Source organism: Notolabrus celidotus, chromosome 19 (genome assembly GCF_009762535.1).
Source record: "Notolabrus celidotus isolate fNotCel1 chromosome 19, fNotCel1.pri, whole genome shotgun sequence".
Lineage (NCBI taxonomy): Eukaryota > Metazoa > Chordata > Actinopteri > Labriformes > Labridae > Notolabrus > Notolabrus celidotus.
Genome location: NC_048290.1, coordinates 17,771,342 through 17,798,506, shown reverse-complemented (window position 1 = coordinate 17,798,506; position 27,165 = coordinate 17,771,342). Strand labels below are relative to the sequence as shown.

At 41.2% G+C, this 27,165-nt stretch overlaps 2 protein-coding genes across 3 annotated transcripts; one reads left to right on the top strand and one right to left on the bottom strand.

The window, feature by feature from the left end:
* Window positions 1-389: 389 nt before the first annotated feature.
* slc25a25b (solute carrier family 25 member 25b) lies at window positions 390-19,195 on the bottom strand. 2 transcript variants are annotated; one of them, XM_034709311.1, is made up of 11 exons: window positions 18,363-19,195; window positions 10,462-10,588; window positions 9,054-9,141; window positions 7,473-7,584; window positions 7,201-7,359; window positions 6,970-7,122; window positions 5,989-6,096; window positions 5,450-5,617; window positions 5,221-5,371; window positions 4,793-4,995; window positions 390-837 (listed from the first exon to the last, which is right to left on the bottom strand). In XM_034709311.1, the coding sequence occupies exons 1-10, from the start codon at window positions 18,687-18,689 to the stop codon at window positions 4,811-4,813; spliced, it is 1,578 nt and encodes a 525-aa protein (XP_034565202.1). In that variant the 5' UTR covers window positions 18,690-19,195; the 3' UTR covers window positions 390-837; window positions 4,793-4,810. The 2 variants fall into 2 exon arrangements, with proteins under 2 accessions (XP_034565202.1, XP_034565201.1); XM_034709310.1 differs by having other exon boundaries at window positions 390-4,995; window positions 18,363-19,194.
* A 2,498-nt stretch (window positions 19,196-21,693) lies between these two features.
* On the top strand, window positions 21,694-26,333 carry naif1 (nuclear apoptosis inducing factor 1). Its single transcript, XM_034710435.1, has 3 exons — window positions 21,694-22,282; window positions 24,132-24,176; window positions 25,295-26,333. The coding sequence occupies exons 1-3, from the start codon at window positions 21,838-21,840 to the stop codon at window positions 25,822-25,824; spliced, it is 1,020 nt and encodes a 339-aa protein (XP_034566326.1). The 5' UTR covers window positions 21,694-21,837; the 3' UTR covers window positions 25,825-26,333.
* The last annotated feature ends 832 nt before the right edge of the window (window positions 26,334-27,165 follow it).

The following is a 27,165-nucleotide window of genomic DNA, read 5'->3' as shown; positions in this document are numbered from 1 at the left end:
GCAAAATATATCTCCTTCATTCCCAGCACTTTTGTACATACTTTATTATTATTATTTTATGTGACTTTATTCTTATTTATATCTTATTTTATTCCTTCTTCTATTAATATTTTGACTTTCTTACATACTGTTTATAAGAGCTCTGTCATGACTGAATTGCCCGCCCTGGGATAAATAAAGTATTTCTGATTCTGATCCTATTTTGACTGAAGAGAGAGAAATAAATCATCAACCAGTCCGGCCTGAGCAGATACAGACTGCTCTGTTATGAACTGGTTCAGGGCGTGTGTTGGTTAGTGAGTCAGATTAAATAGTGAATTAAAACCTGTAAATGTTAGCTTTGCTTCTGTTCCGGTTTCTCCCTTTAATAATTACACGGGACCCAGATCCAGACTCTTCTGATGGAGTTTATTGAACAGCTGAGATTTACAAGCATACATATTTATCTTCAGCAGAACATTCTTTCAGTGGATGCATCTACATACAAACTTATACAACTCACAGACTCATTCCTGTGCTCTGTCACAGCTGCATGGCATAATAAAATAAAATAGAAATATATATATACTGAGTACATTTGTAAACTATGCCACCATTTACCAATATACAATTTACTTATATACATTGCAGCCTTCAGTCGGTAGAGTCTATCTGTACAGTTCAAGTTCTCCTGTTGGTCAGTACGACACACCGTCACTTTAAGACACTGGATCGATGCATGGAAACACTTTAATGCATAAATGTGATGTCAGAGATGGATCAGGTGTGGAGCTGCTCTTTCTCTGAAGGTAGCGTGAAGTGGACGCTGTAAATAAGGCAGCCTGAAGATCAGACGGTCTGACCCGAAAGAGAGAGAGAGAGAGAGAGAGAGAGAGAGAGAGAGAGAGAGAGAGAGAGAGAGAGAGAGAGAGAGAGAGAGAGAGAGAGAGAGAGAGAGAGAGAGAGAGAGAGAGAGAGAGAGCTGCTCGTCTTTTACTACAGCAAGGTTTCAACATGTGATTCAACCACAGACTGTACACAGTAGGAGGACGCTGCCATCAGAAAGTCAATCAGTGTTCAACTCTAAATGAACATCATGATGTGTTGAAGAAGAAACTAGAGATTGAGACTATAAACTCATTAGTGTTTACTGAGGGAATAAATCAGCTGAGGAGGAGGAGGAACACTTTTTCATAGACTGATAAACAATCTTCCTTTTCCTATTTGCAGAACTGCCCCATGCTGGACATTACACTTAGGATGTGATCAGAGGAATAGAATGTTATCAAAGAAATAGAATGTTATCAAAGAAATAGAATGTTATCAAATGGATAAGATCAAAGGAATAGAATGTTATCAAATGGATAAGATCAAAGGAATAGAATGTTATCAGAAGGATAAGATCAAAGGAATAGAATGTTATCAAAGGAAAAGAATGTTATCAAAAGGATAAGATCAAAGGAATAGAATGTTATCAAAGGAAAAGAATGTTATCAAAAGGGATAGAATGTAACCAAAGGAATAGAATGTTATCAAAAGGGATAGAATGTGACCAAAGGAATAGAATAAGATCAAATAAACAGAGAGGTAGGGACAATACATGAAAGAAAGAATTATAAGTTTTAAGAAATGGGACCATAATTGACTACTACAGGATCAGACGCCCCCTGCTGGACATTATAAATACTGCAGGTCTCAGACACTTCAGATCTCGAGGCTACGTCCACCTCTAATTTACAGTCTGTGGTTTCGACATGATGACATCCTGTTCATATTGTTTCTCTCACTTCAACATCAAGTTTAATTTTTATGATAGTCAGGTTTGAGTTCACCTGAGCGGATAAGGTGTCCAGATTTTCTGCTTTTGTCATGAGAGGAATATTTGTATGGAGCCCCAGAGTAAGAAATAAGAGTAAATACATTTTTGTGGAATAAATAATAATGTCAATAAATTGTGCAATCATGCTATTTTGGTAAAAAAAACATGAAACTGTAATAATTTTTATTTTTTTTGTTAATATCTTTAAATTTTATTGTTTTTAGGAATATGCCAATCCATGTGGGGTACTTTAATTGTTTTGAATGTCCCATAGTTCTTCTAAAATAATTGCATTTATAATATCTGACACTCAGGGGCTCCATATATATGAGGCTTTAAAAAACTGCCTGCAGACCAAAGATGACTATAAAACCAAAAACCCACCTGAATGTTTCACATTCAGCTCAACAAACCCAAACTCAGTCTTTAATCCTTTTTAGTTCAAATAAATAAATAAATAAATACAAACAGCAATAAATAAAAAAGGAGTTAAAGCAGAGTACCTCAAAGTGCATTCATCGTCCCACAGACTCGTCTAGTGTTCAGGTGTGTGTGTAGGTGAGAGAGGCTCGGCACTAAAGGCACTCGTGGGTGGAGAGAGCTGCGTCTCGACACTTTAAGGAGTGTTAAACACGTCCAGTGGAAAATGTGTTAAACTGACAATGATATTAGGAAACGTTAAAGGACATTTAACATGTTAGTCCTCGTTAGAGAGTCCAGAACAAACACAGCTTTGTTTTTCCGAAAGTCAAACCTGTGGAAGAGTTTTAAAGGTGATAACGAAGCCGAGGTTTAACTCAGAGAGGCTTTCTGCAGTGTCTGCTCTCAGCCTGAGGAGGGCGCTGTGCCTCATTTTAAAGAGCTCAGTCAGTGTGATGATAAAGTGTCTCTTCCTGTTGGTTTGTCTTGATTTATGACTTCTTTATAACCACACAACCTGAGAGAACACAGCTCAGTGTGTGCTGTTTGGATTAAACGATGGTGAATCTCAGAATATAAGATCTGTTATTCTGTAATGGGTGCAGGATGACAGATTATTAGAGCCACATGATCAAAGAAAAATATGAGATTTCAAGAACAAAACTGAAGTTGACGAAATATAGTCATAAAATTAATAATGTAGTAAACTAATACTACAAGAATAACGTTTCTTTATTACGAGAATACAATCATAACTGCATGAGAATAAAGTCCTAATATCACCAAAATAAAGTCTTATTATTTAAGTCGTTATTTAACCAGAATAAAGTCGTAATTTATGAGAATGAAGTCATGTTGTGACAAGAACAAAGTTGTACATTTTATGTGAATATTACGAGAAAAAAATGTAATAAATAAAAGAGAAAAAAGTTTTATATCATGAGAATTAATTTTTTGTAAAATCAGAATTTTATTTATGAGAATAAAAGCGTACATTTATTTATCAGAATGAAGACATGATTTTACTGAAATTAAGTTGTAAATTAATAAGAATAAATGTTATAAGAATAAAGTTGTGATATTACAAGAATTAAGTCTTTATTTTAGTCTGTGGTGAACCTACATTTTATTTGGAGGCTGAAAACAGCGTAGTCGAATAGATTTAATATTTCTATATTTTGTGAAACCTGTAATGTCCAAAGTTCCCTTTCAAAATAAATCACAGGTTAAACATAAATTAAAACTCAAACTGTAGAAATCTCATATTTTTTCCTCCTCGATGTGGCTCTAATCCTCGGTGAAACCTCAGAGCGTGGTCGTGTGCACGGGACAAAAGAACACCCTAAAAATGGCAAACGTCCCCCCTTTTTTAAATAATGATTGCACACACATTAAGACAAATACAGCTACAGAATGTCTTCATGACTGAGAGAGCATGAAAGTGTTATTCTTTCTCGGGGTGCAGCTTCTCAAACGAGGATGTTTTCTGGTCCCTTTCCTCCTCTAAAGTAAACAGAAGATCTGTGGGTTGTGGAAATGACAGACCGAATTACTCGAACAGATAGTTGAAGATAATCCCAGCTGGAGGACACAGGAGAGGCAGCTGATCGATGAAATGTCTCGTTTTTAAGCAGAGACATCATGACTGAGCTCTTCTGTAGAATGCAAAACGAACAGGAAGACTTTTATCGCTCTGCAGGTTTGCATTAAGGACAGCAGAGAGTGTTTGACTCAGTACAGCCTTTATATGTCTGGATCAGAAATGTTTAGACCTGAAGTGTGCAGACTGAATATTAGAGCATGATAATATTGTTAAATTTGCAGTTTTATAGTTTGTATTTGGACGGCCGTCATCGCTCAGTCTGCAGGAGATTTGAAAGTCAAGTATTGTGGGAAGCTGCCAGAACCTTTGTGCAAAGTCACGGACTTAAAGAAAAACAGATGAAATGTTTCTCCTTCCACAGGGAAGTTTAAGAAATGTCATGATCTATGAGTCTAAGCAAAGCTGTGGATTCCCTCCACATCATGTGCAAAGCAGGGATGCACGATATTTCATCTTTCAAATACTTCAGCAGCTCGCTGTTGGCACGTGTAAGCTGTCATCATGTGTGCATAATTAACGGTATCAGCAGAAATGTTCACATCAGCTGATACAGATCTAACGCAGATCATATCGTGCATCCATGAAGGAGTCTGCAGACCCACAGAGGGCGGGTCCAAATCAGTCGTATGAACTTTATGTGCAAATCTTACAGGAGAGGCTGGAAATGCTGCATCAGCAAAGCCCTTCAAGTCTTCTCCACAGAGAAGAAGCAGGTACTTGTTACTGGGACTCCAGTAAACCTGGCTCATTCATTCAATGTAAACTTGAGTCTCCCTGATCAAACATGAACAGGTTTGAAAAGCACAGCAGGGTCGCTAAAGGACAGAAGCCTCCGTCCGTCACGAGCCTCTCTGCTTTAAACTTTAACTTCCTTTTCTTCACATTCTTTAAACTCTAAGAGTGATTTTGAATATTTTGATTATCAGCTGCCGATTCAGTCGACTTTCAGCTCAACAGGGAAACAGAAAAACCTTTGGAGTGCTGATTCTTCACTTCGACCGGACGCCCAGAGTGAGTTTGATGTGCTCGTAGACGACGTAGCTGATGCTGACGGAGGGGATGACCTTCATGAAGTTTGGGGCGAGGCCTCTGTAGAGTCCTTTCGGCCCCTCGGTCCTGATGATGTGCTTGAACAGGCCAGACATGGTCATCTGAGGGCCGCCTTCCAGGGTAGCTGCAGGGGACAGGAAGGAGAGAGGCATGTCAGACACATAGATACTCACAAGAGCCTCAAATAACTTCTGCACCGATACATGGACAGGAGAGAAATCTGTGGCCCAGAGCAACACAGATTAACACAAATGTTCCTCCAGTCAGACTCCTGCGAGGTACAAATGTTCTTGACCTTCAGTCTAAACAAATCAGCTGTTTGGAGCAGTGGAGCTCTGCAGGGACTGACCTTGCGCCTGCATTCGAGTCCTGACGAGGGCGAGCGGGTAGCTGGCCAGCTGTCCACACGTGCTGGAGGTCGTGCCACATGCCAAGAGCACAAACACGCCGGGGTTAGCGCTGTCTGTGGCAAAGCGCTGCAGCCACCAGTTCTTCAGAGTCTGACGGAGAAGAATAGGAGGAGTCAGACTGAAGAGAAGAAGACTGAAGAAAAAGAGGAGTATAGGGGGAACACTCACCTCGTAGACGGCCAGGTCGATGCCGGCATACGGGATGATGCCCAGCATGTTGGGGACGTAGCCCTTATAGAAAGCAGCTGCTCCCTCCTTCTTGAAGATATGTTTGGCACAATCCGCGATGCCCGAGTACTGACCCGTCTTCCTCAGGGCTAAACGCGTCTTCAGCACCTGGGAGGACAGGATGTAATGTCAAAGCGTCTCACGGAGGACAGAAACCTCCACTGTGTTTGTCCAAGAGTCGTAGACTATAAGTCGTGCATTACAGTTTACATTAAAACCTCTTTACAGAAATGACTTGCTCACACGTGTGCACACGTGACGGTCTGTGAGTCTGCGTGTGAAGGTCTGAGGTGCTCCAGAGCAGAGCTCACAGATTCACGTGATGCGTTCAAGGCTAAAAGTTAAAAGTCAGTCCCAGGGCAAAGAGAAGCCACGGGGATATCTCTGCACACAAACATAATGAGGCATGAGTTGTTATTAATAAATCTTCATGTCAGGTATTTCAGAGGTGAGGTAACGCTCTGGTGTTTGGGTCTCACCTCCATGGGGTAGATGCTGCTCTGAGCGATCGCTCCAGCCAGAGAGCCAGCAACCAGCCTCTCTGCAATGCCCAGCGTCTCCTGGTTACTCCCGATCAATCGTTTAATCTGATGGACAGAACGTTTGCTTTTTAGTTCAGTATTTTATTTTTAGCAGGCATAGAAACCGCTACCTCTTTTTGTGAATAAGGGCCCTAAATGTGTTCACTGACACATGATGTATAATGTAATATAACCAATAAAATATATACTATAATATTGTATATTTTTTAATTTAATATTATTATAATGTTTATTATTAAATATGTTAATACATTTTATAAAAAATGTTATCTATCTATCTATCTATCTATCTATCTATCTATCTATCTATCTATCTATCTATCTATCTATCTATCTATCTATCTATCTATCTACCTATCTACCTATCTATAATTTTAATGTATTATATATGTATGATGTATGTCCTATAAACATATATATGCACACACATACATATATATATATTTTTCATAATCTTTTTTTTAAATATAATATTTATTACAATATACATATAAAATTATATATATAAATACACTATTTTACTATTATATATATATATATATATACACATGGGTATATAAATAAAATATACATAATATTTTAATAGAATACATGATATATTGAAAAATATTGAAAAGATATTACGTATATAGATAGAATACAATTATATAATATAACTTGACACATAATGTATGGCCTGTTTAAATTATTCCTATAAAACCTCAATCATATATCAATTAAAATATTGTATGCCTTAATCAGAAAATGCCTCTTTTAAAATGCAAATAAATAATAATAAAGATCTAAATTAAATTCAAAATATTGTAGTCTCTGTACTGATTCAGGGGGTTAGTGTGCATCCAAATCCGGACCTTTAAAACAGAAACTAAAATCAGTTTGTTGTTTTATAAAGATGTTAAACTCCTGACTCGTGCATACCTGTTCGTATGCCATGAATTTAATGGCAGACTCGGGGGCAATTTTGATGGCATTGATGCCGTTTCCTCTCCAGAGCGACCTCACCCCTCCCTCTCTGATCATCTGCATGAACCCTCCTGTGATCCGCATGCTGTTACTCTTGGAGGCGTGAACCTGAGGAGGACAAACAGTCAGCGTGTGTTCACACAGAACGTTCTTGTCGGTTAATAAATCACTCGCTGCATTTTTCACCTGCATGAGCACTTTGAGTCTGTCCAGAGGAGCCGTGCAGGTTCGAGACACAGCTCCAGCTCCTCCTCCAGCCACCAGGTGTCGCCACCACATTCCTGTTTTCTTCTCTTCAGCTGTGAACTCGTCAGGTACCAACAAACTCTCCCCGACGTCTAAGATCTGAGGAGGAAGAGGGGGGTTATATGACGACTGAATAATTTAATAACCAGTCCAAATAACCTTCCTAAGAACATCACGGCAGAAAGGTTTGTCTTAAATAAAGGAGTGTGTACCGTGGAGTGTCTCCAGTGGAGGATGATCTCAGGAATGTTGTCAGCCGGATGCAGGAGGTGATAATCCCGCCACTCGTTCCAGTCGATGGTCATGGTGCCGTTTTTATCCATACTGAGGACGTGAAATAACAGTCAGTCAGACATGTTTCAGTACGAATGCTAAGCTATCTATTCACATGCTCTGTTGCGTTTGTGCATTCTGCTGCTGCAAAGTGCTTTAACTCAACCTCATGTGCCAACAAATGACCACAGAGAGTATCTGCTGATATTTGTTGTGTTTTGCTTCTGAAATCACAGAACATAAACCAGCAGCTGGAAACTGAAGCGGACACACAGTGCAGAGGTGAACAGTGACTGTAGAAGCTACTACTTACTACAGGATAGGGGCCCAGATATGACCCCTCCTTATTCTGAGACCAGCCAGAGAGAGAAGGACACAGACGGACAGACATGAGATTAGAAGAACCAGACAGGAATCACACCGGGCCAGAACAACGTGACACATGACGATAACTAGAACGCTTGTATGAGTACGGATGGACACCACAGCTGAGAGATGGAACATTTAAAAGGTGACATATCATAATTTTTTCATCAATATATATTGGTCTAAGAGGTCCCCAAAACATGTCTTTAAAGTTTGTGCTCAAAAAAACACTTTGAAATCAGATTTTGGCATGCCTGAAATGCCCTCTTCTTCAGTCCTCCTCAGAACACTGTTTTCTCTCTGACCACGCCCCCTCAGGAAGTTGATGTGCCTTGGCCTTCCAGCACGTTGATCTAATGTTTACATGTTGGCTGAATATACACGGCTGCTCAGAGATCACGTTACTTCAAACCTCTGAAACTGATCCAGAATCTGATCCTGACGGAGAGGCGCCTGTAGCAGGACCTTTCTAAAGGATTGGTCACAGATTTAGTGTTTCTTGTTGTTTTATTTATCAGTATGTCGACGTGTGCCTTGGTACACAGCTACGAACATGTAGCTATGTGGCTATGCTAACTAGCGCTAGCACTTAACCATGATAAATAAAAATCATCCACTAGATCTTCAAATCTGCAGACGTGGGGAGTAAAACCGACCTTTGTGTTTATTAAGACAGCCTACAACTAGAATGCCTCCCTCCTAAGCTCCTTGTTAGCACACATTTGTGCAGGTAATGAAAAACGGAGGGGGGATTCAGTATTATTTTATACAGTCTATGGGCTGAACATGCTCCGAGCTCTGACTCCGTGACAGACCGGATATTGTTGTTACGTAACAAAAACACGGAAGTCTGAAACGGCTCGTTTCACACACATTTATAGAAAGGTGAAGAAATCAAAACAGGGGCAGAATAGATTTTTTTCCTTCTCGGGGGGTTTGTAGACATGCCAGGGACACATATTTCAGGTAGAGAACCATTAAAAAGTCAATTTTGCATGATATGTCACCTTTAACAAGTCATACGTGTGTTGTGTTTGAAGAAGAACAAACATACTAAATCTGACAAGTTTAAGAGAGTTCAAAAAGGGGAGGAGTCACAGAGACAGTCAGAAATATGGACAGGTTTAAACTCTGTATCACAGTGTCATGCTCACCTCCTCAGAATCTTGTCCGCCTGCTCCTCAGAGATGTTCAGTCCCAGGTCTCTCAGAGACTGCATGATCTCCTGAGAGTCGATCCGGCCTGCAACAAACAAACAAACATTTAATAAAATAATGAAACTATCATTATCACCCGGCTGTGTTAAATACTTGATTCTGATTGGTCAAAGCTTCTGATTGGTGATTCATTCTTTAGGTGAAGGTGACGTCACAAATAACCTGATCAAACATCCTATCAAATCACTCCACAGAGAGGAGTCCGTCTCATTCCCCCTCTGCCTGTTGACACTGTGGTAAAAACGTTAGAATGGAATGGAATAGATCAGAGAAGGACGGAACAGAATGGATTACAGTAGAACGGGACAGAGCAGATCAAAGCAGAGTAGAACAAAATAGATCAAAGTAGAATGGAATGGATAGATCAAAGAAGGACCGAACAGGAGAGATCAAAGTAGAATGGAACAGACTGAATCAAAGTAGAACAGGAAGGAATAGTTCAAAGTAGAAAAGGAAGGAATAGATCAAGGGGGAATGAAATGGAATAGATCAAAGAAGGACAGAACAAAATAGATCACAGTAGAACGGAACAGAACAGATCAAAGCAGAATAGAACAGAATCAATCAAAGTAGAACAGGAAGGAATAGATCAAAGGGGAATGGAATAGATCAAAGTAGAATAGGAAGGAATAGATCAAAGTGGAATGGAATAGATCAAAATAGAATAGGAAGGAATAGATCAAAGTGGAATGGAATAGATCAAAGTAGAATGGAACAGAACTAATCAAAGCAGAATAGAATTTAATGCTTTGATGCTTGAAACGACCTTATCACACGTCATAGCAAATCACTCCACACAAAGTAGTCTGTCTCATTCCCCCTCTGTCTGTTGACACTGTGGTAAAAACGTTAGTTTGGTCTCAGGCTGGTCTTGAATGACAGTTAGCGGGCACAGATGTGAAAATAGCCTGAGGAGCTACTAAACCCCAACCATCTCTGAGAGGGAAAAGTTAACAACCATATTTCCAGCAGAGGTCCCGCTCACCTCGTCTAACATTAACTTCAATGAAAATGATCACCTTAATGTGGATTACAACAAATAAGAGGATCAGGTCTGAACTGGACCTGAAATTAGAATGTTCTGTTGGATGTTAATTCATCACGTAAGGAGGCTGATGAGAATCTGCTGCCATGGACGGGCTACAGACCGTGGAACAAGGGGGAATAGTTTTTAAATGTATAAATTAATCCTCTCTAAATCAAGCATACAGATTGAGCTATAGCCGGATAATAAGGTTGATAATGTATAGTGAGCAGGTGGTTATGCAAACAAGAATCTCTACAGGGTGAGATGAGACACCTCCCCTTCACATTAGACTCCTGTCTCAAAGAAAAGACTCCTCACCGTCGTTTTTCTTGTCCAGACTCTTGAAGACCAGCCGCAGTTTCTTCTCGTGGTCTCTGAGGTAATGAACAAACTCCTCAAAGTCCAGCTGTCCGTCCAGGTCTTTGTCTCCAGCTTTCACTATTTTCTGTTGAAACAAGAGAAACAGACATGAGAGGGGCAGCAGCTCGTCTGTGTTTCATGTAGCTCGGTGCATTAGCTGTGTTTACTGAGTCATTATCTGTGAGGGGTATGGACTCATTCACAGCTGTTAGGCATGCTGCTTTATGCAGAGTGATGGGACAAACAGCAGCAAAGGTCAGAGAGGTGAAGCTTCAAACATCTCCATCTGTGTTCTGTTGACTCAGCCTGCACTTTAAACACTTTACAGTCATCACACACATCAGGTCCATCCTCGGCGATCCGCTAATCCAGCCTGCTCGGCCGGCTGGAAGGAATATCTACAGAGAATACATAAACACAGGCTGACCGTCAGGAAACAGCTACCCGAGGGAAGAGCTGTGTGTTTAAGATAGAGAGGGAATCTGCATGTTTACCTCTCACCTGAGCATTACCTAACCAGACTGTTTGCATCGGAGCAGAGCTGACAGAGCGTGAGAGAGGCCAAGGGCAGTGCAGGACACACAGGAGAGAGATCAGTTCAAAGAAAACTACTCAAGGCTCTGGGAACTCATGTTCAATAAACCAAGACACTGAAAAACAAACACCTTCGAGCATCTGTGCATGTTTGAGCACTCTACACCAGCCTCTTAGATTGTAAATTAAACGACATGAGAAGAATTCAAATGTCTTTGTTAGGAAGATCTAAGTTCATTTTTCTTTGGTAGCACCAAGCAGCAACCTCCGGGCTTAACTGCAGTTCCTCAAGTGTCCACTTGAGGCAGGCTGCAGAAACACTGGAGTCACATACACACCAATTCAAAGAGATGATCTTTACAGCTGAAATAAACATGTTTACAAGCTGGTTCAAAAAACAGTTTAGGTCTGAATTGCTAATTTCTCTATCGGCACACACTTGTCATTTTTAAGATATTAAACTTAGGAGTTTTGCCCAAATAAGGCTGTGGCTGACTTAACTGACAGGTGGGCACACTGTAGCTGTTAGCAAAGACGCTAAAGGCCTAAACTCTGCCTCTTTGCCTCATTCTAGGTCGACCAAAGGTAGGTTCAGTCAGCATTTCCAATATGGCGACTGCCGACCATCGGCTTCAAGGCTCTGCTTCAGACACAGATGTGTGGTTCCTGCTTCCGGGACGAGCTTGCAGCTGAATCTGATCCCTCCACCTTGATGAATTCTGTTTCATTCAGCTTAGAGTGGGACTTCAAAATTCACTCTGCAGCAAAGGGACTGATTGGAGAAAAGGCAATAAGAGTTTGTTTTCTTCAAACAATCATGAAGTCAGACTTTTAATAAATCTGCATCATGATGTTGTTATTTCAGACGGTTTGTTAAATCACTGTGAAGTCTTTATCTTTCAGGTTCATATCGCAGCAGTGAGACAGATTTCAGCTGTCCTGTGACTTGCCAGTTACAGTGAAACTGAGACCCAGTGGAGACGGATGATAGGTGTACATTAGACACATAGCTAACAGGTCTTCAAACCTGACACTGGTCAACCTTGTGTAGCTGAAAGTTCTTCCAAACCCAGCTCATGAAAAAGGAGGGGACATTAACCCTGCAGAGTAAACCTTTGAGCGATCTTAAAAACCCAGACACGCTAACTTTAGTTTCACTGAGTTATCTGTAAGTGCAAATATTTGCAAGTGGTTTCTAACCGAAGAGAATAAACAAAGCTGCCTCTACTTTGCTCAGAGTGTTTCAGTTTCAGTGTATTAATCCTAAAATAACTGGGTTTTGGATTATATCCAAAAATTAAGAATAATCTGCAGATTAATTACTAAGAGTTCAAAGTCCAGCAGGCAGACTGGAGGAAGTAGGTTATTAATCAACAGTAGGAACACATTTCACCTGACCATTTATTATTGAACATTTCAGACTGATGGTGAGATGCCACTGTGCTCCTTCATGGATGTACCATGCATCACAACTCTCCCTCTATGTCCCTGATTCTTACCCTCATTATTGATAGGTATTTCACAAGGTGTTTGCATGATCTACTTCTCCTGAACTTGAAAAACTATGAGCAAAATAAATCTAATCAAATCATTTTCAAAATAAAGAAAATAGACAGTTTTTTTTTACTGTGATGTGTGATGCATTTTTTAATATATATTTGAATACATGTTATGAATATAAAGAGGAACAAAGTATTAACAGGAGCCACTAATTGAGAATTGCGGTAATTCAGGCAGGTCACAGAGTAAGGTTCGGCCCATGGTCATCGGCTGATCTTAATGCCAACCCAGTCAGCTGACAGCTCAGCCAATTACCTTCCACACATCTAATTAGCAAACGTCATAAAGCCCTCTAGTCTGTCTTTTCCTTCTCCTTTCTGCTGTGTCTGATTTTACGAGTGTCATGTATCGTCACTGATGGTCGCTCTGTTCTGCACCTAGGGGTCTTCGCTGCTGCTCTCCCTGCCTCAGCTTTTTATGAGTGCACATGAAAGAGGGAAAGTGTACTCTCCCATCCTCTGGCTCTGGCCCTTCCATGTAGGCACATAGGAGGGTGGGGAGCTCGAATGCATGCAATTTAATGTATTTCTTTGACTTCAGTGGTCAAAATTGGCTGACAGAGCACACTGCAAAAACTGAAATCTCAGCAGGTACAGATCTTTAGTTGAAACATGCAACCAGTGTCCAAAGGCTCAGTCCTCCACCCCAGCAGCTCCAGGCCCTTTGCTGCGTCTCCTCCCTCCCCCCTCTCTCCCTTCCTATATTTTGGACTCAAAGCAAAGGCAAACCACATAATCTAGATAAATAAGCTTGTCCCCTCAGTACCCGTCCTTTCGTCCTTACAGCTGCTGTTTCCTACCTGTTGCAGATCGACTGGAGGGGCCACCATGATTAATACTGTCGTCTTCTCTGGAGTAACATCACTCTTGCTGGCGTCCTTAGTGTCAGAGTTTTTAGTCTTTTCAAGCAGCTCTTTAGCCGTCTCATTTTCCTCCGCACTTTCAGCAGGATCACACCGTGTCCTGCCAAAAAGTCTCCGCCACAGTGAACCCAGCACGTCCTGCAGCATCCTTAAACAGGGTCCTACTGAGTCCAGTCCAAGAAAACAGAAAACAGCACTAAAGTGTGTCTGTTGGCTGGAGGCAGAGTTGAAGAAGTGAGGTAAGGTCAAATGAGGACAATGCAGAGAAGTGTTCCTCCTCTCTCTCCTCTGCTTCACTGCTCCAGCTCAAAACCTCATCCTCTTACTGGATCTTTATTAAACCGGTCTGCTGACAGGATGTAAATTTGATTCTTCTTCTTACACTTTCACTTTAACTTCTAAAGCATCATTATAATACCTTAATTTATCTGACAAATACTTCACACTGCAGATATCTCATGACAGGAGGGATGGAAGCTGGGTTTGCACTTAGCTTCCTGAAGTATCAGCAGCCGGAGAAATGCAGCAAAGAGAGTCTCCAGAAACCTGCATCCTCACTGCAGCCGAGCCCAACCAATCGCAGCAACCCTCACTGGCAGGTCGAGCTGTGGAGCGAGCCAGTCTGCCAATGGAGGACGGGATTGCAGTGATGAAATTAATTTATGAGTAGGGAGCAGAGGGAGGGTGAAACGCAGGGTTTCCCTTCCCTCCCTCCCTCCCTCCCTCCCTCTCTCACAGGAGAGAAATCTGCTGAGTGATGCCTCCCCCCTCTCTCCCTCTCTCCCCCTCTCTCTCTTTCAGTCATTCAAACACACAGTCAGCAAACAGCAGGCGAACCCGTAAGCCCACAGACTGAGCTCCATCACATTTTCATTCTGAACATGTACCGGCTTCCTCCTGCTTCACTGTGACGCAGTAAAATATAAAATATACATATTAGCATAAAGTCCTCGTTATTGCAGCTGCTCTGTTTGCACTGATTGCTCTCCTGAGAGACTGAGTATTGATCTGGAAGAATTGACAGAATCAGGCGTGTCTCATTCAAAGCAGGACCATCATCACTCTGCCTACTGCTGCTGTTCTGTACGCCTCTGTTCAGCTACTGTTACGGCATCGTTCAACTCTGTAAAAGAACAAACAGGAGTAGATTTTGGCAAAGTGGTCTCGGTGTGCGCCCCATGTATGGTCCTTCTCTTTCTCCTCTCAATATGTCCTGTCTCTCTTTAGCTTTCCTCTCAAAACTAAAGATGCAAAAATAACCTGAAGGGGCACCGTTAGCCTAGCGGTTCGAGCGTGTGCCCCATGTACAGAGGCTGCAGTCCTCATCGCAGCTGTCGCAGGTTAGAGTCCAGACTTCTACCATTTGCTGCATGCCTTCCCCCACTCTCTTCCCCACATTTCCTGTCTCTCTTCGGCTGTCTTATCCATTAATAGGCAAAAAACCCACAAAATATATATAACAAAATAATAAAAATAATAAGTTAAGAATAACAGTAATGTAATGATAATAATTTAATAATAACTATATTACGTTAAAAATAATACTAATTAAATAATAATAATAACAATAATCATTTTGAAAATAAAGAGAGACAGCTCAGCTATCAGTGATGAATAAAAACTGTACATATCACAAAACAGTGATGGTATGGCCTTGGACTCTGACCTGCAGAGAAGGGCTGAGGCACAATCAGTTACCTGCTGTCAGTTAAGATTTAGAGCCTCCAGTCTGCATACAGTATGTACAAGTGAAAGCAGCACACTTACTTACAGATCTGTTGATAAATTAGCCCACTGTAAACCTTTGTTCCACAGCCTGAGGACACGACGCCACGTCTGAATCAACAGTACGCGTGAACAACGTCCTACAGCTATCAGAAACTGTTCAAAACTCATCACGTGACCTCTGTTTCTGCTTGTTTCTGACTCAAACATCACCTGAGACTACATTTAAATGTTTACCAAGCAGCCTGGAAGGAAAAACTGCACTAAACCAACCTGTAATATCATCCTGATATCTTCTGGATCGAAACATATCAAACTATTACAGCCGGATGTAGTAAAACATTAACTTCAACTATGCATATGTGCCGTATTCCTTAGACTTTAATCACCACCTGTATCCATCACACAGGCGGGGATGGATTCATGCTGTCTTTATGCCTGCAGGTGTTTGTGCTGCTGCAGAGAAAACACTCGTTTCATGTTAATAATATTATGCAACAAGTGTTTGCAAAGGTTTATAACCACAACAGAGCTTCACAATGCTGCTCCAAGTATTTTAATTCAATTCCTGCCTCACATTCTCCCACATGGTGAATCCATCACTGATCAAGCTGCTGGTTAGCATTCCTCCCGGTGTTACTGTCGAGTCCAGTCGTCCCTGGTCTGAGCAGATATCTGACTCCTGTTTTGGCCAGACGACGGCCATGTCTGTAGGATGTTTTGCCTCTATTCTGAGAGAAAATGCACATCTCACCTGCTGACACTACGTCTGGCGTGAACACTGTGTTTAGCCGGTGTGATGATACATCTCGTCCCTCCTGACGTTCAGACAAACAGATTTTTATACAGACAGAAGAAGAAGAAGCTGAGTGCTATAAGAGAACTGATCAGTATAAGTTTGTTTATTCTAGCTTTACCTGAGAGATAATAAAGATAGTTATTATTATGACCCTAATGCAGCTTTACTGTTTGAAATAATAAACTGTTATTAAGTCTTAATCCAGTGACCTTGGTTGTTTGCCACGATGTGAGCAAGCATGGAAAGAACCATTATCCTGGATTATGAGAATATCCTCCACAAACAAAGAGAGAAGTTTCCAGAGAGGCCGGGATTTCCACATCTCTGATCGGCCTCCAGTCCAGACTGTCAAATGGGGTCAGACTCACGGACTCTGTTTCTCTGGAGAAGATACAGCTTCTGCATTCAGACGAGTTTAACATCAAATATGTCTCATTCATGGCTGCCTCTAATTGACTTATTGCTCACTTTATACCGTCATGGTGAAAGCTTTAAAGGAGTAATTCACCAAAGAGATAGCTCTTCAGATGTGACACAAATGTCAGATAGCTTTGTTCTGTAGCTGATAGAGCACTGTCTTTTTATATGACATATCTTTCACTTGTCCTGTTTTCAGTTTCTTGCAGTGAAAGCTGGAGCCTTAAAGTAAGAAGTTAAAGAGACAAACAACATACATTGATTGCTGTACAGCAGGTAAAGACAGAATAACTGCAGGACAGCTTGTCTTTCAGGTTTCTCTGTGACATTAGTTTAAAGATCTTACAGGATGACGGCCTGCAGGCAAACACGTTAAATAACACACAAACAGAAAACTCCCGATTCTTTAGAGATCAGACCGACTAAAGTCTGACTTTTACATCTGAGGTATCAAATCAAAGATCTCGAAAAGGATATGATAAAATTGCATCTTTTTCAACTAGAGGTCGACTGATATTGTTTTTCAGGGCCGATACTGATGACGATAATTAGTATTTCAAAAGACCGATAACCGATTAGATCTGTCAAAATTTAGAATGTGTATTAGGGATGTTCATGATTAATTGGTTAAGAACTTATACTTCGTTCAGCTATCAGGGAGGTGTTTTAAGTTTAAAGCATGTTTAGATGTGAATCAGCTGGTTTAAGGTGTTGCGCACAGCGAAGACGCTCAGCTGAAAGTATGTTTTATAGAACAAATAATGTAACAAATGATGTTTGGGTGATTTAAAAATGGTGTCTTCATGTCATAGACTGTATAAATAATGGACGTAGTATCCGTGACATCACCCATCTGTTCCAGAGAGCTGTTTTGAAGCAAATCGGCCACGGCAGCCATACTGGAAATGCGGAACTCAACCAGGCAGAGTGTGACGTAGTGTGAGCCTCCTAGCCAACAGCTATGTGTTCTCGACCGGGACTCACGTCAGTCATGTCCTTATTTGGGCAAAAACTCGGAATCTTAATATCTTCTGAACTGTCAGGTTAGAAAAAAATTCCCCCCCGTACAGTGTGTGCCATAAGAGAGATTAGCTTCGAAGGGCCAAGCCGTTTTTTGAACCAGGCTATAAACATGTTTGTTAATGCTGCAAAGATCGTCTTTTTCCAATTCATGTCTATGTGGTTTCCAGTGTTTCTGCAGCCAGCCTCAAGCGGATTCTTGATGTATTGCAGTTTATAACACTTCCACATGGGCTTCATCGATTGAGACCGGAGGTTGCCGCTTGGTTCCTGAGCGCTGTTTTAAAGCCAATCAGTCGCAGCAGCCATATTGGAAATGCAGAAGTCAACTAGGCATATTGTGACATCAAGAGGTGAAGTTTGAGCCTCCTAACCAACAGCTATGTGTTCCCGCCTGTCAGTCAAGTCAGTCATGTCCTTACTTGGGCAAAAACTCGTAATCTTAATATCTTCTGAAACGTCACGTTAGAAAAAAAATCACCCCCCGTACAGTGTGTGCCGATAGAGAGATTAGCTACGCAGAGCAAAGGCATTTTTTGAACCAGGCTGTAAACATGTTTATTTCTGCTGTAAAGAACGTCTTCTTTGAATTGGTATGTATGTGGTTTCCGGTGTTTCTGCAGCCAGCCTCAAGCGGATTCTCGATGAATTGCAGTTTATAACACTTCCACATGGGCTTCATATTTTGAGACTGGAGGTGTGCCGCTTGTTTCATGTAGAGAACATGTGAGAGATAAATATTATTATTTAAACATACTTAATTATAGGTATTTGCACTTCTAAGAGCCATATCTGTGGTCTATGTCAGTCTGTCTCACATCATACAGTTTTCAGAGACTACATGGTTCACCAGGTGAATTTTGACACCTGGAATATCGGCCTCAAAACTCACACATCGGTCAGACTTCACTTCTGACACTTCAGGTAAAGGTGTCCACTCACCATGAGCTCGTGCTCGGTGCGATGGACCCCCAACTTCTTCAGCCCGATGGTCAGGTCGTTCACACAGATCCCTCCATCCCCGTTCACATCCAGGACTTGGAACAGCACCTTCAGCCTGTGCTCCTGCTCGGGTCCTCCACAGATGTCGCAGGGCTGCTCTGCCTGCCCGGGGGTTGGGGGGTCAGACGGGGCTGCGGCTGAGAAGGGGTCCCCGGGGTGGGGGTGCCCGCCTCCAGGGTCCACACCAGGGTGGGTCTCTGCGGAGCGGCACTGGCAGAACACATCCCCGAGCAGAGGGGGCATCAGAGAACCGTGCTGGTGTATCATGGGGGGTCCTAGTAAAGTCCCGGTTCGGCTCCAAACTGCAGGGTCTAATGGTGAGAGCTTCGTCACCACGTCACCACGTCACATGTCCCGGTGTTCCAGTTAAACTACAAACCTCCCTTTCTCCGCGAGATCTCCTCTGAATAAAACGGTTCCTGAGGATAATTAAACCTAATAACCGAATAAAGACCAACCGGTAACGGCTGAAACCGTTATCAGCGTGATGTTGATTTTAGAGCTGGAAGCCGGTAAAACGAGACGTGGTGCTCGGATGAGAATCCGGGCTGTCAGCGGTTTAACGTCCATTAAAGACCTCCAGGAGAGTCAAACGGAGCTCCTGTGTCGCACATGATGCCAAACAAAGTCCCTGATTCAGATTGTTCCAGGTACGCGGTCTGTTCAGGTGTCTACGTGCCGTTCACTCGCCGACCGTTGGAAAAACGAAAGGTATGTGTCGCCGGTAGCGGGTGCTCCTGAATTCTCGTAGTTCATCGCGATACTTCAGCGTGACCTCATCAAGGGTGGAGGTAATTTAACCTTTAACTCAAGACCATTTGGCACATTTTTATGTCTTCATTATTCAAGCCTTAACTCAGAACAGAATATTATAAATAGTAAATAAAACTTTAAATATTCAGCCTTTAATGCAAAGAGTAAAAAAATATTTAAAAAAATAATTTACCTTTAAAACAGGTTATAACAACAGAAAATCACGCAGTGCAGCTCACATACATGGCAACTATAACTTAAATAACAAAGAAGAAGAATATTAAAACCTCTCTGACTGATCATTCATCAAAGCTGAACATTGATATGGGTGTCTATGTGATCAAAATCAATAACTTCATCAAATATACTTTATATAACTTTTAAATAATTGTATTAAATGTTAACCTCCTGATTCTAGATGTTTTTAAGCTTGATATAAACTCATATTATTTTGTTAAAGTCTAATGACACAGCCATTGACTGACTGGTGCTATCTTGTGGTCAAAGTCAGAGTTGCAATGTGTTCAAATTAAATAAATATGACATCTAGTGTCATATTATTTATTATTAAATAATATTTTTTTGTAAGTGGCAGCTGCATGTACCTTTTAAATCCTGACACTCTTTGATATCCAGTACTGACCTCTCCTGAGTGGGTTGTGTTGTTAGTATTTAAGGTCCATAAAAAGGTAAGAGATGGATTCTTACCACTTGTATGTTGGTAGAACAAAGACATTTTCTTGTTGTCAGATTTTCTTTAAGGAAACTCTTTCAGCTCATAACAGAAAGCTGCTTCAAGCTTTACCACATGTTATTTCTCCCCCAAACATTTATCAGTTAAATGCTGGGGGTATAACTCCCTTTATTTGCATTAATGGTCATGTAGAGGAAGGAAGACTTCATAAGTTGTAACTTCATGTGATTCAAACTCTCACTGACTCAAACTATAACTATTTGGAAACATATCATTCAAATAAAATAATAAATTAAAGGTAATTATACGTAATATCACAGTGTTTCGCGTCATATATTTAAATTCAATATTGTACATCAATCAGAAAAAGAGTAAGAAATTGCGTCATGTGTGGCAATTTCTTGTTCAGTTTATGATGTCAGCATGATGGATGAAATAAACTTATGGAGAAACAAGTGATCGACAAATCTTTTGTCGTGCTTTATTATGAACACTCTTTGCAAAGAGGGAGAAAACAAGTGAACTTCTCTCAATCAAAGTCAGAAGTCTTCTTCCCCAAAATGTGAGCTCAAACAGCATATATCAGAGAAGAAAACAGGTGTGGTTCGTTGACAGGAAGCTCTCCCAAAAAAGGTAAAATCGAATGGTCTAACAAAGATCATTGGCCAAGTAAAAAACAGGACACATGAGAGAGCATAACAGGATAAGTAAGAAAGCTACGTGAGAAAGCTAGGATGGGAGTACAGGAAACCTCCCGCCTGTGACCTTGGAGAATTCCGCACCCCAGTCTCCATCAGTCCCACACAGGCACATGAGAAAACATCTAACTCAGTAATTTTCCACCAAACATGTTACAGTGCTCTAATTCTAGATCAAAATTAATCACAGAAAAATGATTTAAAAAAAGAGAATAAGAGATAAGAAGTAAGTAAAGATATTTTAATTTTAAGCAGATGCACAATACACAGAAATATAACTGAAATATGCACTGGAAAAAAAAAGTACTAAACAAATATTGTAAAGAAAAAAGAGGAAGTACCAAAAAGGCATATTTGTATCAGTGAAGGCTTATTGCAAGATTAGATTTTTACACAAATTGATGCACTACTGAGGCATTAGTTGTGCAGTTGTGTAAGGTTATTGCTTACAATAGTTTGAAACCTTTATGTGGCTGATATTTTACTTTGTCCTCTCATCTTCTGCAGAGTTATTATTCTAATCATTGCTTTAACATTTACTTTAACATCTATTTATCTTGTTTAATTATTCATTTATCTATTTTATTCCCTGTATTCATCTGATCTTGTCAACACTACCTTATTTTTAACTTCCCTTCCCACTCTTACTTATTCTATTAATTTTACTGTGTTATTTTAAAGTATTTTACTTATAATCATGCCTTTTTTTAATTTTACCATTGCTGTTGTTTTCTGTCTCTCTGTTATTTTGTGAAGCACTTTTGGCTGCATGTTTATATGAATGAAAGGTGCTAAATAAATAAAGTTGAGTTGAGTTGAGTTGTTAAAATAAATAGAACTTACATTTTTTTAATGTGTTTTCTAAGGTTTGAATTTTGATGCTATATTTTCTATTAATGTTGACATTGAAATAAAATTAAATTAAAGAATTCATATTCACAAACTAAGGCTGGAACATAGCGTGAGGAAACCTATTATACAGTCTATGGAGGAAACTCTTTATTTGGCTTTTGAATCACATAGTTTGTTTGGCTGGTTGGGTGATTGATGTTTGGTTCCGCCAATAGCAGCAGAGTATTCAGCGTGACCGAGTTGTGTCCGACCAATGAGGTGTGAGGGGGCGGGGCTACACGCCCAGCTAACGTAAGCGTTGTTGGTAGGAAGAAGAAAGCCGATTCTGGAAGCCATTACGTTGCGCACATCTTTGAGTAAATCCAACTATTTGTGCGTACAATACGCACAATTACCTCTAAAGAGGATTTCTGTCATTATGGCATCGGCCGCGAAAAAGCGAAAAATGAATTTCTCGGAGCGGGAGGTGGAGATCATAGTGGAGGAAATAGAGAAACAAAAGCACACACTGGTTAACCATTTCAATGCTGGAGTCACACACATGGCCAAGAATAACGCATGGGCAGACATCCTGAAAAAGGTGAACGCGGTCACCACCTGTCCCAGAGAGCTGCCCGAGGTGAAGAAGAAGTGGTCCGACATGAAGACCGAGGTCCGGAGGAAGGTGGCCCAGGCTCGGGCTGCCATCGAGGGCAACTCCGCGGACTGCACTCCAGTTCCCGTCATCCTCACCGCCATGCAGCAGCGGATCTGTAACCTGCTGGGGGAGGCCACCATCATCAGCTTACCTGCAGGAGACTCTGATGCTGAGATCACCCTGCCCGTGTCTGTGAGCACCGCCACCACCGTCACCCTGACAGAGAGTAAGTGAGCCGAGTCTGCAGTCCGAGCATGCTCAGATCACTGCACAGGGTCTGACAGAGGAGATGCATCAAAACATCAGCAAGATACACAAAGTAGAACTTCTTCTTGGTGGAGTCATCTGCAGAGCTCCTGTGATGCATGTTTCATGTGTAGGCTTAAAATCAAAGTCCATTATGCATTTTAGAGATGGGATTTATGGCTCTTTGAAGGGAACTGGATCTTGAGGTTCCTTTCAAAGAACCGTTCAAAAGACTGGCTCTTTTTTAGAAGTCAACCAGGGGTAACTCGTTTTTATCAAGGAAACAGTCACTGGTGGCAGATATATATAAAATTTGGATCAGATTAATTCAAACTTACATATCCCACCAATATATATACTCTATTGGTGGGTAAAATGAAATATTGATTATAATTTCATTTGGCATTGTAAACATTGTATAAGATGGTGTCATATCCCCATGCTTAGACAGTGAGATGACTATTTTCAATTTTCCCTCACCTAAAAATCTTCGTGGCACTATAGAAACTATGCAGGCTACAGATAACTTCCATGCAAAACAACTTTACTGTAAAAATGTTCCACTCAAGAAGATTTTAACAATACAGAAAAAAACATAAAAATAATAAATAAGAATAAATATATATGTATATAAAAAATATAAATACAACTAGAATAAAAATTAGGACTTTATAAAAAGGAGAATGCAAAATTGTACTACCCCACCTGTTGTTTCTGCACCTGAACTACTTTACAAACAGGAGCTCAGCTTCTTGACTCAAATCCATATCGAAACAATGTAAACAATAACGAGGGCTGTTTCTGAAACCCCCTACTATACAAGCAATACGTACTGATTTGGCCAAAATTCAGTATGTAGTAGGCAGTATGTGAACAAGAACAAAATCTGCCGTATGCCAAAACTCCCCGGATGTCTACTGATTCGGGAAAATTTCTCAGTATGCATCGGACCAGTTTGCCTCGCGTACTGTTTCCCACAATGCATAGCGCTTGTTCCGCTTTTTGTTTATCCTCTTTTTTTGACGGGAGGAAATCTGTGAAAGTTATTGAATTACATATAAACCACTTCCTAACTTTTTAAATTATAAGTGATGAAAAAGAAGCAGTTTATCCATCAGCTTCGCCGTTGTTCACTTCAGATTTCCGAAACCGGAAATCTAGTGACGTCTGGCTCAGCACACTGCAACACAGATCGAACAGAACAGTCATACTACATACTAAATTCAAACGCAGTATGTAGTAGGCAGTACCTACTGACTACTACATACTACATACACGTGAAGGCAGCGCGGGCAATCTGCATATAAAAACGGCTCCCAAATTAACGGCTAGCAACTGCGAATCGGTTCTCATCGTTCACTTAAAAGAGCCATTCAAAAGACTGGCTCGTTCACGAACATCACATCTCTAATGCATATGCTTATAATCTGTGGAACACATCCTGAACACTTTATTACATCTTTGGACTAATAATTGACAAGAAAACATGCCTAAAAAATGTTTACACAGGGTTTTTTTTATGCATGTTTGTGTTTAAATAGAAGGAGGTACAGAAGAAGTTGTGAAGCAAATGTGCACCAAATAACTGCAAATGCACATTTTCCTGTATAGACATGCTCCTCCAAGACCATAACACAGAGCTGCACATATTTCTACATGGGATGTGACCTCCATGACCCTGAAACCCGTGTTTAAAAATGTATGCACTGACAATCAGCCTGGGGTATCCTGTGTCATATTTATAATAGAGAAACAAGACAGTCAAAGTGTTTCATTTATATTTTTCACCTTTGTTTGTCTGCCTCTCTCTCTTTCTGTCTGTGTTTCAGCTCTTCCAGCCGGATCAGGGACAGTTTGCGATGAAACAAAAACTGGTGAGTTTCTTTCTCCTGTGATATAAAAGCAAAGCTGTATTCACACATGCACAGACTCCTCCAAAGGTTTTAAGGTGTGGCTGCACATGTGAACACAAACAGCCAGACTTTACCCAGACTTTTTCGTGCCAGCTCCTGAGTAAAAGTTCTGCAGGAAGTTAATGCATGTACGTAACATGACACAGCTGATATTATCTTGCGAGATGAGGTCTAATCATATGTTTAAGATGTACCATAAAACTTAAATCAGAAGCTTGGGCCTTTATTTGGGACAGACCTCAATTAGAGGCAGGCTTTTAATTATTTTGAATAAAAATTAACCCTGCAAAGATGAGCTTTGTGTGGTTATTTCAGCCTTTATGTCCATCTTTAGAGTCACCACATGCAGTGAAGTCCACCCTTCACTCAGTGGTGGATAAATGTCTTCAGCTTTCATCCTAACTCCCAGGAAACTAACGCTGATCTATGTAATCAGCATGATGATATCATGCTTGCATGTTGTAGATTAATCCCCCTCCCCATGCAAATCTGTAGTCTGCGTTCTCCGTCTTACTCTGACATAAGCTTAAGTTCAGCTTTGTTTACTCCCATCTTCTTAAAAACCAGTAGAAAGGCTCCTCCTGCTGCTTTTTGTTGCACTAACTTCTCACCCTGACGACATTCAGGTCCTCCTGCTTTCTCTGTGCTGCTTTGGTGATCAGTAAACGTGACGTGTGGCATTCAGTGTCAGTGTAAAAAATCAGGTGCTTCGTCAGACTGCCAGAAAAACAGTAAATGTAACCCAGCTTCTAAATAAAACCGGTCTTTATTTGTCAAACGTACAGCCACACCCGGCTACTAAAAGAGACCCTGCCTTTAATTGGGGTGGGCTTCTATTGGAAGTTTTATGGTAGTTAGATTATAAGCTTCATTCACACATGCACACAAATCCTGACATATTTCATAGTGGGCTGCATGTGTGAATAAAAACAGACAGAGATTTTGACCCTGACTCTTCCCTGCTAACCCCCAGAGTAAAACAAAATTTGCATATTCACCAAAGGGTTGAACCTCTCCTTCCCGTCCTGGAGAGTCTCCTCCCACAGCACCTCATCCCTCTTTCTCCATCCTGTCTCCAGCTGAAACCACGTACCACACCCTGGAGGATGGAGGAGTGGTGGAGTACTGCACCACCACAGTGGGCGACCCCACTCCCACCGTGGTGACGGCGGTCGAGGCCCCGGTGGAGATGCTGGCCTCGTCCTCGGTGTCCCCTCCTCCTCCTCAGGGTCAGGCCAAACCTCAGGAGCTGAAGAGCCGCATCGCCCTGAACTCGGCCCGCCTGCTGCAGGAGCAGAGAGTCACCAACGTCCACATCCGCCAGATCGCTCAGCACCTGGAGGGCCAGAACGAGCTGCTGCAGGTGATGCGCCGCTCTCAGGAGGCGCAGGCGTTCGCTCAGGAGAGACAGGCCCAGGCGCTGGAGGGGACGCAGGCCGCCCTTCTGGCGTTAGTCCAGATGCTGCGACCGGCTCTCAAAGACCTGAGAAAGTTCCTGCAGAGCGGGATCGAAAATGCAAACTCCAACAGCTCTGCAGCCGCTACGGAGGAGCAGAATCGGCCTAAACCCTCCACCTCGCCTCCTCCACAGCACGAGGAGACACAATGAGACTGGGTGTGTGTGTGTGTGTGTGTGTGTGTGTGTGTGTGTGTGTGTGTGTGTGTGTGTGTGTGTGTGTGTGTGCGTTTGTGCGTGCGTGCTTGTGTGTGAGAGAGAGAAGTTGTCAGAAGTTGCCTTAGAGCGAGCATGTACAGGATTTTACTTTGTTTTATTGGGACGCTTTAAACTTCTATGTTGATGTTAATGAGTATAAGTTATTTAATAGTTTGTTTTTGATATTTCTGCTATGTTTTTAATCAAGCACATTTATTTTTAGTGTCCTAAACTCATGCAGCAGTGTTAACTCTGAGTAAAGAAGAGCATCGTGTTTGTGAGAGCAGGCAGTCTTCAGTTATTCTGCAGCTCGCGTCTCGGCTCAGTGAGAAGAGAAATGTAGTTTCCTGCAGACTGCATTTCTACTAACCGACCACAAGAGGTCAGTGTGTTTCAGCAAAATTCATCCCTGAAGGAGCGACAGTATGCAACTATTTACATTAAAATAACAGTTTAAAATCCTCCATAGTGTTCAGTTATTTGTGTTGAGCTGCTGAGATCTCCAGGAGGAGTCGGTACAGAGCTCTGCAGGAAAACAGTGTGAACGCCAAGATGGAGCAGAAGAGGCTGAGGAAGACCAAGGAGAAGAAACACAGAGACCTGACTCTGGTAGCTTTACCTATAAGGGTGTGAGGGGATGTTCCACTTCAGATCTGCTGGGATGCGAAAGTGCAAAAAACATCAGCTGAAAGGATTAAACGATGAGTTTATGTTTTTATAAGTCAGACATTCAAATTAATCCCTTTCTGATGACATTAAAGTGTTGAATTGAAACTAAACAGAAACTTAACGGTCATAAAAGAGCCTTATAAATATAAATTTAGACAAAATATGGATAAAATACTGTGCACTTCTGTATCAAAAGACACCGGGAGTGAGTCCATCAATCTGCTGCAAACTGACCTGCAGAAATGATAGATTTTTAGTAATGCTTTGGTGCTGAACCTTTATCAAGCAATACATGAGAGGCTTGTTCTTTAAGGGAAAACAAGTTTTTGAAATATCTTTTTAACATGTTTTTAAAATCTTCACTACAGAAGAGTATGATTAGGACCACTGAAATATATACATTTTTGGTTTTTAGCTGACTTTTTATTTTCTGAGATAAGAGTCAGAATTCTGAGATCAAAGTCAGAATTTTTAGATTAACGTCAGAATTCTGAGATCAAAGTCAAAATTAAAAAAAATATATCTGGTCTTAGCTCCAAAAAGATGTTTTTGCTGGCCATAATCCTCTTCAGTAGGTCACATTTTGTAAATCCTACAGAAAAAAAAAGTCCAAATAAGTATGAGCAG

What these genes read in the sequence shown, in the direction of transcription:
- naif1 (XM_034710435.1), top strand. Translation starts at nt 21,838, where the DNA reads ATGGCATCGGCCGCGAAAAAGCGAAAAATGAATTTCTCGGAGCGGGAG. An exon ending in CACCGTCACCCTGACAGAGA is followed by an intron (nt 22,283 to 24,131) that starts GTAAGTGAGCCG and finishes TCTGTGTTTCAG; the next exon opens with CTCTTCCAGCCGGATCAGGG. An exon ending in TTGCGATGAAACAAAAACTG is followed by an intron (nt 24,177 to 25,294) that starts GTGAGTTTCTTT and finishes TCCTGTCTCCAG; the next exon opens with CTGAAACCACGTACCACACC.
- slc25a25b (XM_034709311.1), bottom strand. Translation starts at nt 18,689, where the DNA reads ATGATACACCAGCACGGTTCTCTGATGCCCCCTCTGCTCGGGGATGTG. An exon ending in AATTCATGGCATACGAACAG is followed by an intron (nt 6,097 to 6,969) that starts GTATGCACGAGT and finishes TCTGTCCATCAG; the next exon opens with ATTAAACGATTGATCGGGAG. An exon ending in GACTCGAATGCAGGCGCAAG is followed by an intron (nt 4,996 to 5,220) that starts GTCAGTCCCTGC and finishes TGTCCCCTGCAG; the next exon opens with CTACCCTGGAAGGCGGCCCT.